The 12,828-nt window shown below is 40.9% G+C and overlaps 1 protein-coding gene across 1 annotated transcript; it reads left to right on the top strand.

Moving 5' to 3' along the window:
• Positions 1–697: 697 nt before the first annotated feature.
• Positions 698–8,613, top strand: GIMAP2 (GTPase, IMAP family member 2). Its single transcript, XM_007983443.3, has 3 exons — positions 698–844; positions 2,093–2,128; positions 7,297–8,613. Exons 2-3 carry the CDS (start codon positions 2,101–2,103, stop codon positions 8,280–8,282), a joined length of 1,014 nt encoding a protein of 337 aa, XP_007981634.2. The 5' UTR covers positions 698–844; positions 2,093–2,100; the 3' UTR covers positions 8,283–8,613.
• Positions 8,614–12,828: the final 4,215 nt, after the last annotated feature.

Raw genomic sequence — 12,828 nt, forward strand, 5'->3', positions numbered from 1 at the left:
ATCTGGGGGTATTTAAAGACAATACAAATTCCATGTCTTTCTTCCCCTGCTGTGGCAACTGCCCTATGTATAAGAAAAAGAATATTTGGACGATTTCAACTTTAATTATTTGCGTTGTTTTTCTTGAATATAAACCACTCCAGATTATTACTATAGATATTTCCTAGACAATTTCTCCCCACAGGGAGGTTCTCTGAAATTATAGAGCTGGACAGGGAAGAAAGGCCCAGAAACCTAGAAGCCATGAATGAATTATGTAAAAACGTTTTGATGGTTAATGGTCCTTACAATCAGACTCGTACAACACCGGCCCCTCTCAGGTTCCCCTTTCTGTGCCCTTCTTCCCCTGGGCAGTGCCTATCAGAGGCTCCTCTTCTCTCCCAGTGGCATCTGCTTTAGAACAATCCCTGCTGCCAGTGTGAATGCGGTTTAAACCCTTCTCGGGGGGTCATTTGCATCTAGACAAACTTCTGTTAGGACATATCCCAGCTGGGAAGGACTGAAATCTACCAACTTCCTTGGCATTCATGCCTTTCTTTCTAGTACAGATGAAATAATTAAAACACTCTTTTTTCACGTTTGAGAGGAGACAGTTGGCCCACATGACGGTGAATAACTACTGATTAACTTTCCATTTAAACTTTATTTTGTTTAATGGCATGAAAGAGAATTTCAGACATAGGCACGTGGTGGGGTTTGTTAGCAGTCAGGAAGCTCAGTGAAGATTCAAGAGAGGAAGAAGACCAACTGGAGTTTTGGTTTTACTTTCTTTTTCTCTTGGAGCTGAGCTACAAGATAACAGGACTGAACAGGGAGCCAACTGTTTCTTTGGACAGTAAATCAGGTAAGCCAAGATTTACAAAAAGTTCTGCAGTGTTGATTTCTAGGTTCCAAGCCATGCACAAACATTTTCATTTTTCTTAGAACAAATTTGTCCTATTTTAAGAGAAACAATTTAGAGTGACTGCCTTTTCCTTAAGTGAAGCCAGTTTACAGGAAACCAATGCAATTTGCTTTACACATCACTGGCAAAGAATTTCCATAGTATAAAGCCAATAAAAAGTGCTAACTGGGAAGAATCTGGGCATTAACATGTGGCTTTCAGTTTTCTGTGCTTGTAGGCTTGGTCTATGCCTGCCAGATTTAAGCAAGAGAAACTAGCTGATGAAAATGTACCAATACTTCTCACTACATAGTAGTTCCTAGATTGCAAGGGCTTCATAACCAGTGGCTGTTGGGGAATGAGGAAAATTCAAGCAATTGATGGATCAAGTGAAGTATATTTCTGGCTTAAAGGATTGCACGGTTTCCCAGAGTCATAATCTTAATTCATTGAGTCTGTCAGCAAAGACAACATGAGGGAGGAGGTTTGGAGAGAGTAGAGGAGGGAAGGAGGCAAAGTGGAAAAAGAAAGAGGGAAAGGGAGGACTGAGCCTCAGGTGTAAGGGAAGGCACACCTACAAAGAAAGCTGACAGAAGGGAAGAGTGTGCAGGCAAAACAAAAACCGAAGGGAGCCGGGCTGACCTGTGAGAGGATGGGAGGAAGGAAGCGAGAGAGAACTGGGCGTGAGGCTTACGAACGAAACCCACTTCTCAGCTCCTCAGCAAGTGATTCCAGTTCTCTGTAAAGTAGGAAGTCATTCTTTTCCCACCCATCTTGTCCCTTATTAGTAGACAAATGAAGCATGGTTGTTTAGAAATATAAGGATCTTGGCCTAGCGCGGTGGCTTATGCTTTTAATTCCAGCACTTTGGGAGGCCGAGGCGGGTGGATCATTTGAGGTCAGGAGTTCGAGACCAGCCTGGCCAACATGGTCAAACCCTGTCTCTACTAAAACTACAAAAATTAGCCAGGGGTGGTGGTGCACACCTGTAATCCCAGCTACTCGGGAGTCTGAGGCAGGAGAATCGCTTGAACCCAGGATGTGGAGGTTGCAGTGAGCCAAGATCACACCACTGCACTCCAGCCTGGGTGACAGAGTGAAACTGTGTCTCAAAAAAAAAAAAAGAAAAGAAAAAAAGAAAGAAAGAAAAATAAAGATCTTTCAGGATTTGGAACTGAAAAATAAGTTTCTTGTCTGTCTGTTTCTCAGGAACACCAATGGACCAAAATGAACACAATCACTGGGGTAAGAAAGTGACTTCTCGTGTGTGTGTGTGTGTGTGTGTGTGTGTGTGTGTGTGTGTGTGTGTGTCTTCTGATGATGTCGGGGCAAAATAAAAAAGAATGAAGGATCTTATTCTAACTCCCACAGCTACCACCACCGGCAGCTGAAAATTATGGGTTTTTGTTTTGGTTTTGTTGTTGTTGTTCGTTTGTTTGTTTGTTTGTTTTGAGATGGTGTCTCGCTCTGTCACCCAGGCTGGAGTGCAGTGGTGCAATCTCGGCTCACTGCAACTTCCACCACCCAGGTTCAAGTGATTCTCCTGCCTCAGCCTCCTGAGTAGCTGGGACTAAAGACACACACCACCATGCCCAGTTATTTTTTTTATTACTATTATTTTTAGTAGAGATGGGGTTTCCACCAGCCTCGGCCTTGCAAAGTTCTGGGATTACAGGCATGAACCACCACATCTGGCCTGAAAATTGTTAAAATACTCACCAGGATCCAAAATATGCATCCAGGCTTTTCCCTTATGCACAAATCTTTCAGATCTCTTTGAAATATTCCTTCTCCTACCATTCAGTCTTCTCTTCCTTCTCTCACACTTCTATAGATTCTTTGCCTCTCTCTCTCTCTCTCTCTCTCTCTCTCTCTCTCTCTGACTCTATCATTCCCTTTCTTTCCCTTGTCCTCTCTCTCTCTCTCCTCTTCTTGCACCTGTTTCTGCTATCTGTATGGTATGGGTGTCTCTCTCTCTGTATCTTGACCTCCCCTTTCCCACTCCCTCCTCCTCACTCTCTGCCCCTCACCAGCCCTATCTTCAGTCTCTTACATCAAGAAGAGCCCAGAAGTTCCTCCCTTCCAAGTTTCCTTCACACTCAACCCTCACCTGTGAGAAATAGGAGGTCTCTGGCTTCATTGTGTATGGAACTTGTTTATTAACAAGCTGAACTCTGCAATCCAAATGAGAAACAACTTTTTTTCCTCCCATAACTGCCTCTTATTATGCCATCTTGATTTCCTTTTGTTTTGGTTAGGGGGCTGGTGATGGAGTCTTGCTCTGTGGCCCAGTCTCTCTCTGTGGCTCACTGTAACCTCCGCCTCCCGGATTCAAGCGATTCTCCTGCCTCAGCCTCCTGAGTAGCTGGGATTACAGGCGTGTGTCACTACGCCTGGCTAATTTTTGTATTTTTAGTAGAGACAGGGTTTCACCATGTGGGCCAGGTTGATCTACAACTCCTGACCTCAAGTGATCTGCCTGCCTCAGCCTCGCAAAGTGCTGGGATTACAGGTATGAGCCACCACGCCTGGCCACAATCTTGATTTATTGATGCCATCTCAGGCAGTTGCCTTTATGATTAATACAGACTAGAAGAATAGTCTATTAAAGTCCCTGTGACACATATATCAGGTGTTGTAGTGTTCGGTGCCATCTAATATCAAACTTACATTCAGTATGAGTTTCTCCTTCCTCTACCTCAGCCTCAGCCTCAGCCTGAACTCTGGGACCTTCCAAAAGTCCTCCTCTCCCTTCCAGCTCTGCCTCCTCAACCCTCATGCTAGTCCCTCTTTCCCCATCAGGCAGGAGGATGGGTGACTGGAGAAAGAAAGTGGAGTGCTTGAGTCCCATTGTCTTTGCAGTCGTCTCCTGGCTGGTCCTCACCACCATCCCATGCCCCATTACAGCAGACACCCTCCACTGTGCGAGGACACTGTGGAGGCCCCATGGGGCTGATGCTTTGCACGCTTCCTGCCAGAGGCTGTGCCCTCTCTGGCTGAATTATCCAATTAGATCTCTGCTCCCACCCTCATGGCACCCCTGGCTTCCTCTTACTATTGCACTCCCCTTGCCATACAAGGCAGGCCTTTGGCAGGGCCTCATCAAGGCAGCTGTGCCTCGTTATTTTCTGTAAGATCCCTTCTGTCCATGGGAAACCCCCTAAGCCATTGCTTCTTACACCTTATCCTGGCCTCCTAGTTGGCTCTAGTCTGCCTTCAAAATTTAGAATTCTCCAGAAAGGAAATAGACACCAATTTCCATGTTTATACATGTCTCCAAACTCCAGGTAATATCTTACTTCTCTCTAAATTTGCTCAAGAATTCTCTTCACTTTGCTGCACTTGGATAGGCTTACCAGTTTCTGTCATTCAGCAGACACCCATCTGGACCTACCTATCTCTCAACTTCGGTGACGTGCCCAATACTTATGAGTGGATGTTTTAGAGACCCTCTCACTTCGCTTCGGATGCAGAGAATTCTCTTCCCTATACCCTCCCCACAGGAGAGAATGAGGCTGCACTCCCTAGGAGGCCAGCAACTCAGGACTCCCACCGGTTCTCTTCAGTGACTCCCTTGATTTCTGTTTTCATAGGCGAGAGGAAGGTTAAATGTGCAGTTTGGCTGCCTCTAAGCAAGCACCAGCAAGGTGTATCAGGAGCTGCTTGGCTGCTGTTTTCAGAATATAGAAATCTGTAATGTAATGCCTGCTTCCTTTTAAGTAAAAGTGTACATTGCCTGCCCACTGTGAGGCCATAACTTCACTGGCATACAGAAAATAAGAATAAATGTCCATAAGTTTTGGCCAATTTGGCTGGAAGAGAAAATACTTAAATATATGCAACAAGTATTGGTGTAGCAGCACGGCAAAGCACTAATACTTCAGGCATAGAAAATAGGCAGGTTCAACTGCCAGCTTTTTCATTTACAAAATTGGTTAATTTTAATAGCTCTAAGTTCTTGGCCAAGTTGCAGATTCATGTGTAAAATAAGGTGAATAAAAGGAACCCATGGGTAAAAAGGTTGACAAACCATTTCCCTTTCTGCCTGAGGATTTAATCTTTGGTTAAATGTTTTAGCTCAGATTCTCTAGTAATTTAATAAGAGTAAAATGTCTATAACATTATTAGGAACTTTGCTTATGGTTGAAAACTTCTCTTGATGGGTGAATTATATCTGTGCTGAAAGAACTATAAATACATGCTAGGAAGCTGTTTGGAACTTCCCTGAGCAGAGTGACTCTTGTAACTCTCATGTTCCTTGCAGGGAATCTGGAAGCTAAACCCCAGGGTTGCTACAAGAGACATTGGCTCCTGTGAGTCCAGGTGGCTTCTCTAACTGCTCAAGATGCCATCTCCTTGCCCTGGGACATCCCCAGGTGACAGTTTGCAGTGTTCCATGAATTGCTGCATAGACTTCCACTAGGTGGAAGGCCCAACATTGTCCCTCTGACAAGCTAAGATTTCCATTAGAGTAGACTAGTGTCCCAGTGAGGCCCATGGCAGTTCTGTGAGCCCAAGAGGTCATTTGAACCAAATAAGAACAAGACCCCTGGTGGGCATTGCAGCACCTAACCCTAACTCATACCATTGCTAGGAGGAGTACATTAGGTAATGAAGGTAAACCACTTGGAACAGATCCTGGCACATTAAAAGTTCTCAATAAATGGTAGATTTCACTAACTATTTAGGACTTTGTCCAAGTTACTTAACTGCTGCATGCAAGTTACTTCCACTCTAAGGAGGTTGCTATAAACAATCCTAGCCTAATTTTCACTAAGTGCTTTAGTGCACCAGCACTCTTTTAAGTTCTTTACATATATTAACTTATTTCATACTTAGAACACCACCACATGGGGTAAACCGTCATCTTCTCCAGATGCAGAGAAATTAATCAGTTGTCCAAGATCATATGACTAGCAATGGAAAGACAAAACTAAGCAATCCAGCTCCAGATTCTTTACTCTTCACCACTGCATGCTGCCTCTCAGAAAGCTCATTTTCTTTGTACAGTCTAAGTTCCTTCTAAGCTCTGATATTCTGTAGTCAATGTAGACGCTCTTTCTCCAACTTTCTTTCTGCAACATGAGAGTAAGGAACAGCTAAACCCCAAAACGCAATGGGCTTAGCAGAAGAGTCTTAGTTTGTTTGGATATTCCCTCCAGAAAGATTCTTCTGTTATCATGGTATTCCATTTCATTCATACAGGTCAAATGTTCCTCCCTTACAGTAAAGGAATCAAGGAGTTAACCCTCAGGAGTCAGAGTACCCCTACCTTGCAAGTTAAATAACTCATCTCTTCACTACAAAGCTGCATCTTGAGTCTTCCATGAACCCACCCTAGACAAGTCATTCCTTTCACTGCCATGTGGACCAGCAGAAATGGCACCATGGCTCCTATGCCTTCCCCTTTAGGGGGAATGAATGAAACACATTTTTTCCCTAAAGTCTCAAGTTCCTTCATACCTCTGTCCCCATTCACTCCTCTCCCCAGAACCTTACCCACGTTGAAGGGAAATGGGGAAAGAGAGAGGGAAGTTTACCATATTCTGTGACTGTCTTATACAAAAATTATGCCATCTTTTCTAAGCAAAATTATTATATCCTTTATAAGATCTCAGTTATTTCTTCACTAATAAAAATAATTTTACACTGCTCATTCTAATATTTTGCTGGTCCAGACACTTCCCTGGTAGTCATGACCCCACTCTGCCCAGCAAAGATCAGAGGAGAAACCTCTGGCCTTGAAACAGAGCCAGGTCACTTGACCCACATTGAGATGGAACCCATGGCCTTGCCTACACATCTCTGATCTCCAGAGAACTTTTCTTCTAGAGATCCAGGACTGAGTGATTCAGGCAACCACTGCATGAGAAATGTTTCTAAATCCATCTCATCCCCAAGTATGTTTTCCTAGGCTCCAAATGGCAATATCCTGCAGTCCTAGAGAAATCAAGTTAGTTTTCATTTCATACATGAAATAGATATGAGAGTATCCTTTTACATAATGGGGAATACCTCCTTACCATTAAAAAATATTCCACTGCCAGCCGGGCGCGGTGGCTCACACCTGTAATCCCAGCACTTTGGGAGGCGGAGGTGGGCAGATCACAACGTCAGGAGATCAAGACCATGGGGTGAAACCCCATCTCTACTAAAAATACAAAAAAAAAAAAAAAGAAAAATTAGCCAGGCGCGGTGGTGGGCGCCTATAGTCCCAGTTACTCGGGAGACTGAGGCAGGAGAATGGCGTGAAACCAGGAGGTGGAGCTTGCAGTGAGCCTAGATTGTGCCACTGCACTCCAGCCTGGGTGACAGAGTGAGACTTGGTCTCAAAAAAAAGACAGAAAAAGAAAAAAAAAATTCCACTGCCATGATCAATGTGGTAATAAACACAGTAAACTTGCTCCTCACAGGATCACATGCAAAGGGCCAATGTGCCAGCAGATCTGAGCTGAGAATCATCCTTGTGGGCAAAACAGGAACCGGCAAAAGTGCTGCAGGGAACAGCATCCTCAGGAAGCAAGCATTTGAATCGAAGCTGAGTTCCCGGACCTTGACTAAGACTTGCAGCAAAAGTCAGGGAAGCTGGGGAGATAGAGAGATTGTCATTATTGACACACCAGATATGTTTTCTTGGAAGGACCACTGTGAAGCTCTGTACAAAGAGGTGCAGAGGTGCTACTTGCTCTCTGCACCAGGACCCCATGTGCTGCTCCTGGTGACTCAGCTGGGCCGCTACACCTCACAGGACCAGGAGGCTGCACAGAGGGTGAAGGAGATCTTTGGAGAGGATGCCATGGGACACACAATTGTCCTCTTTACCCACAAGGAAGACCTCAGTGGTGGCTCCCTGATGGATTACATGCACAACTCTGATAACAAAGCCCTAAGCAAGCTGGTGGCAGCAAGTGGTGGGCGAATCTGTGCCTTTAATAACCGTGCTGAAGGGAGAAATCAGGATGACCAAGTGAAGGAGCTAATGGACTTGATTGAGGATCTGTTGATGGAGAAAAATGGTGATCACTATACCAATGGGCTGTACAGCCTAATACAGAGGTCTAAATGTGGATCTGTGGGATCAGATCAAAAATTAAAGGAATTCAAAGAGAGCCTTATAAAGTACATGGAAACTCAGAGAAGTTACACAGCCTTGGCTGAAGCAAATTGCCTGAAAAGAGCCTTAATCAAAACACAACTGTGTGTTTTATTTTGTATTCAGTTGTGTCTCAGATTGCTAATTCTGTTGCTTTGCATATTGCACAGCATGTGCACTTTGTTTTGTTGCTTACTCTTTAGTATGTGCAATTTACTCTGCAGTTTGCTGTTTATTATACCCAAAAAGTTAATGATAGTTTCAAGAACAGTTATTAGACTAGAACGCAGGACTCCTAGGTTATAGTTACAGATCCCAGTTATTATTTACTCACTAGTGGGTGAATCACAGTGCTTTCCCTGTAAAATGTGGTACCCGATGTCTTATTTGAGATTCTATGAAATGTTTAAATCTTAACATCACTCCAATTATTAATGAACAAAATCATACAGTAAGTTACTGTCTGCATTGAAATATAATATCAAAGCCTTTTGAAATCTGTAAACATAAAATTCCTCTCATTTTCAAACATTTAAAGCCAGTTTTATGTTCCTAAAAACTCATTTTCTTCTTTCTAGTACTACTGTTTCTACTGAATATAACGAAAATGGCAATAAAATATTACATAAACTGTAAAGTTCCTTTGATCATATGTTGTTAATTCTCTTCTATAGTTTTCTCCTTAGAAAATTATGAGTGGACTCATTTTAGCCAGATTTTAGCCCTGATGTCCTTCAGATTGATCACTGAAACATAGGTAAAGACAAATGTCAGAAAAGATAGTAAATTGGACTGGATATTCTAAAGCACCATCTTGCTAGGTGCAAATACAGGCTACATTTATTAAAAGAAACAGAATTTTTATAATTGATGAGTTCACCAGAAAAATAAAGAAAATTCCAAAGATGGAGCAAACAATTTTTTTTTTTAATGAGGAGCACAAACTGGAGTTGAGGCCCGTGAGGAATACATGAACAAGGAAGGCAGAGCTGACCAATAGACAAACGCTGGTACCAATCCTGAGATGAAGAAATCAATCTTGGGTTGTCAGTAAAATTGGAGAGCTGCTTTGGAGTGTTCTGTACTAATTTAAGACCTTCCCGGACACTAAAGTTATCCAAAATTAGTTGAATTCTTGACATCCAGTAGAAGCAAATGCAATCTTCTCTACAGGAAACCATCTCCAATTCACTTGAGTATTCAGATGGAATTAATTCAGTAAAGTGAACCTAAATCATGTCCCTATGAACAAGATCAAAAAGATTTAAAAACCCAATGGAAGTAGACTCAGAAACTTTAATATCACAGTACTAGTTACAGTGTACTAAGTAGCTATGAAATATTTCTTAAAATATCATACACACACAGCCCAAATTCAAAAGGAACAAAAAACTACCAAAGATGATGAACTGTATTTGAAAAAACTCATGAAATTTTAATAAATCAAATTATAATTGATTTTTAAAAAGTTAATGATGAATACTCCTATTAATGATGGGGAAGTGAATTGATTACATAAACTCCTCCGTGAGTAGCAGTTATAAAAACTTTTAAAATTTTTAAATCAATGTAAAGATACTGAAAAACATCTAAAAGTGGACAGATGAAAAAAGAGAATTTCTCTAAAACATTGCAGGCATTTGTATTAAAATTTAGAACAACAAAAGATGCAGACTATCACTGCTTCTTTTAGCATTTTACCACAGGTCTCATCTATCTAATAACTTTAAAAACAGAAATAAAAATAAAAGGTATGAGAACTGATAAGAAAGAAAAATAATAATTTTAGATAGATAATTAGAGGTAATAAAAGTAAAGCAATGAATCTCAATATAATATCAGCTTTTTAAAAGCTACAACACTTCCATACCCTGACAACAGACAGAAAAACTAAATTTAAAAATCAGAGTTCAGACTTCCTTGTCAGATCAAAATAGCATAACAAGGACCAGATACCCACTTCCTGCCCCATGTGAAACAACCAAAAAATGGACAAATGATATAAAATGACAGTGTTGAAGACACTGAACAGAGTAATCACTGAGAATTGGAAAACAAGACAAGACTTTCAATTGTCCCAGCCTCCTGTCTTGAGAGAGTTTTCAGGTCACAACACAGAGAGGGTATAGCAGACAGACCCTATGTTGACTTCAAATGATTCCTGGCTCCTGGTGTTCACACCTTTGTAGAACTCCTCCACTTGAGTGTGGGTGGGATCTGAAACCTACTTCTAACCAATAGAACATGGCATGGAATGTCACTCCAGTGATTTATATGGCTGCACAAAGACTTGCTTTTCCTCTCCTGCTGGCCTTCAAGGAGCAAATTTCCATTTTGTGAATTGCCTATGAACAGGGCTAACATGGCAGAGAACTACAGGTGGCCTCTAGCCAACATCCAGGAAAAAGTCAAAATCCTTAGTCACAGTCACAAAGAAACAAATTCTGTCAACATCCTGAGGGTTCAGATCTTTCCCCAGTCAAGCCTCTGATTAGACTTAAGCTAGCATTACAGGCTAGTGAAACCCTAAAGCAGAGCACATACAGTTAAGCTATGTCTACACTCCTTGCCCACACTAATCTTGAGATAATAAATCTATGCTGTTTTAAGTTGCTAAGTTTGTGGTAATTTGTTATGCAGCGTTAAAAAAACTAACATTTATGGAAACCAGGTGGAACCTGGCAGACTCCCTGATTTGAGAAGATAGAGCTGGGATTCTGGAGATACAAAGGTGGCTAAGAGTTCACATAACAGTCTGAGAGATGAGACAGCTACACGGAGAGAGAAATCCAGACACCTGCAGAGAATCCCCCTTGAGTCTTCAATTGAATACTGATCACCACATGCATGTGGTGAAGCCCCCTGAGGTGACAAAAAGAACCAGTCAAGAATATTAGAGGAGACAGTGTCCCGCACTCACCACAGACCATAAAAACTAAAAGAGCCTGTGATTTGTGGGGTATTGGGTAGAGTTCACAGAAGAGCCTTGCCTCACTAGTGGGAAATAATTGGTTCCAGACTAAAAACTTATCAAGTATGCCTACTAGATATTAAAAGCAAGACCTGAAGGATCAAATTGTTTCCAAGTAACTTAAATGCATCCCATAAGAAAGCTCAAGAATATTTACAGGAGTACGAAAATGTTCAGAACATAAGAAGGTCAAAACCAGATGTCTGGCATCCAATAAAAAATTACCAAACATGAAAATTAGCAAGAAAATATGACCAATGGTGAAGAGATAAATCAATGAATAAATACCAGCCCAGACTGACAAAAGCATTAGAATTATCAGCCAAAGACATTAACACAGTTATTACAACGGTGTGCTATATGTTAAAACAGTTAAGTAGTAAGATGGAAGACATGAAAAAGATCCAAATTTAACCTCTAGAGATAAAAAACTACCATAAAAGATATAAGAAATACATTGAATAGGGCTAGCAAAACATTAGGCTGAAAAAGAAAAGATTAGTGAACATATGATCATCTAAATAGATGCAGAAAAGGCTTTCGATAAAATTCAAAAATCCCTTCACGTTAAAAACTCTCAATAAACTAGGTATTGAAAAAACATACCTCCAAAATAGTAAGAGCTATCTATGACAAACCCACAGCCAACATTACACTGAATGGGCAAAACCTGAAAGTATTCCCCTTGAAAACTGACACAAGACAAGGATGTCCTCTCTCACCACTCCCATTCAACATAGTATTGAAAGTCCTGGCCAGAGCAATCAGACAAGACAGAGAAATAAAAGAAAGTAACAAAAGAGAGTTTGTTTCTCTCTTCCAAATGGGAAGAGAGAAATTTACACTATCCTTGTTTGCAGAAAACAGGAGCCTATATCTAAAAAATCCCATAGTCTCAGCACAAAACCACCTTCAGCTAATAAAGAACTTCAGCAAAGCCTCAGGATACAAAATCAATGTACAAAAGTCACTAGCATTCCTATTTACCAACAACAGTCACGTCGAAAGCTAAATCAGGAATGCAATCCCATTCATAACTGCCTCAAAAATAATAAATATTTAGGAACACAGCTAACTAGGGTGGTGAAATATCTCTATAATGAGAACTACAAAACACTGCTTAAAGAAATCAGAGATGACACAAACAAATGAAAAAACATTCTATGCTCATGGATAACAGGAATCAATATCATTAAAATGACCATACTGCCCAATGCAATTTATAAATTCAATCCTATTCCTATCAAACTACCAATGACATTCTTCACAGAACTAGAAAAAAAAAAACTATTTTAAAATTCATACAGAATCAAAAAAGACTTCATAGCCAAGGTGATCCTAAGCAAAAAGAACAAAGCTGGAGGTATCATGCTACCTACCTTCAAACTATACTACAGAGCTACAGTAATCAAAATAGCATGGTACTGGTACAAAAACAGACATATAGCCAATGGAACAGAATAGAGAGGCCAAAAATAAGGCCATACACCTACAACCATCTGCCAAAAATAAACAATGGGGAAAGGACTCCCTATTCAATAAATGGTGCTAGGATAATTGGCTAACCAGGCTAGCCATATGCAGAAGATTGAAGCTGAACCCCTTCCTTACACGATATACAAAAATCAACTCAAGATGAATTAAAGACTTAAATGTAAAACCCAAAAACTATAAAAACCCTGGAAAACAATCTAGACAATATTATTCTGGGCATAGGAACTGGCAAAAATTTCATGATGAAGATGCCAAAAGTAACTGCAACAAAAGCAAAAATTGACAAATAGAATCCAATTAAGGAGCTTCTGCACAGCAAAAGAAACTATCAACAAAGTAAACAGATAACCTACAGAATGGGAAAAAATTTTTACAAATTATGCAACT

Source organism: Chlorocebus sabaeus, chromosome 21 (assembly GCF_047675955.1).
Source record: "Chlorocebus sabaeus isolate Y175 chromosome 21, mChlSab1.0.hap1, whole genome shotgun sequence".
Taxonomy (NCBI): Eukaryota; Metazoa; Chordata; class Mammalia; order Primates; family Cercopithecidae; genus Chlorocebus; species Chlorocebus sabaeus.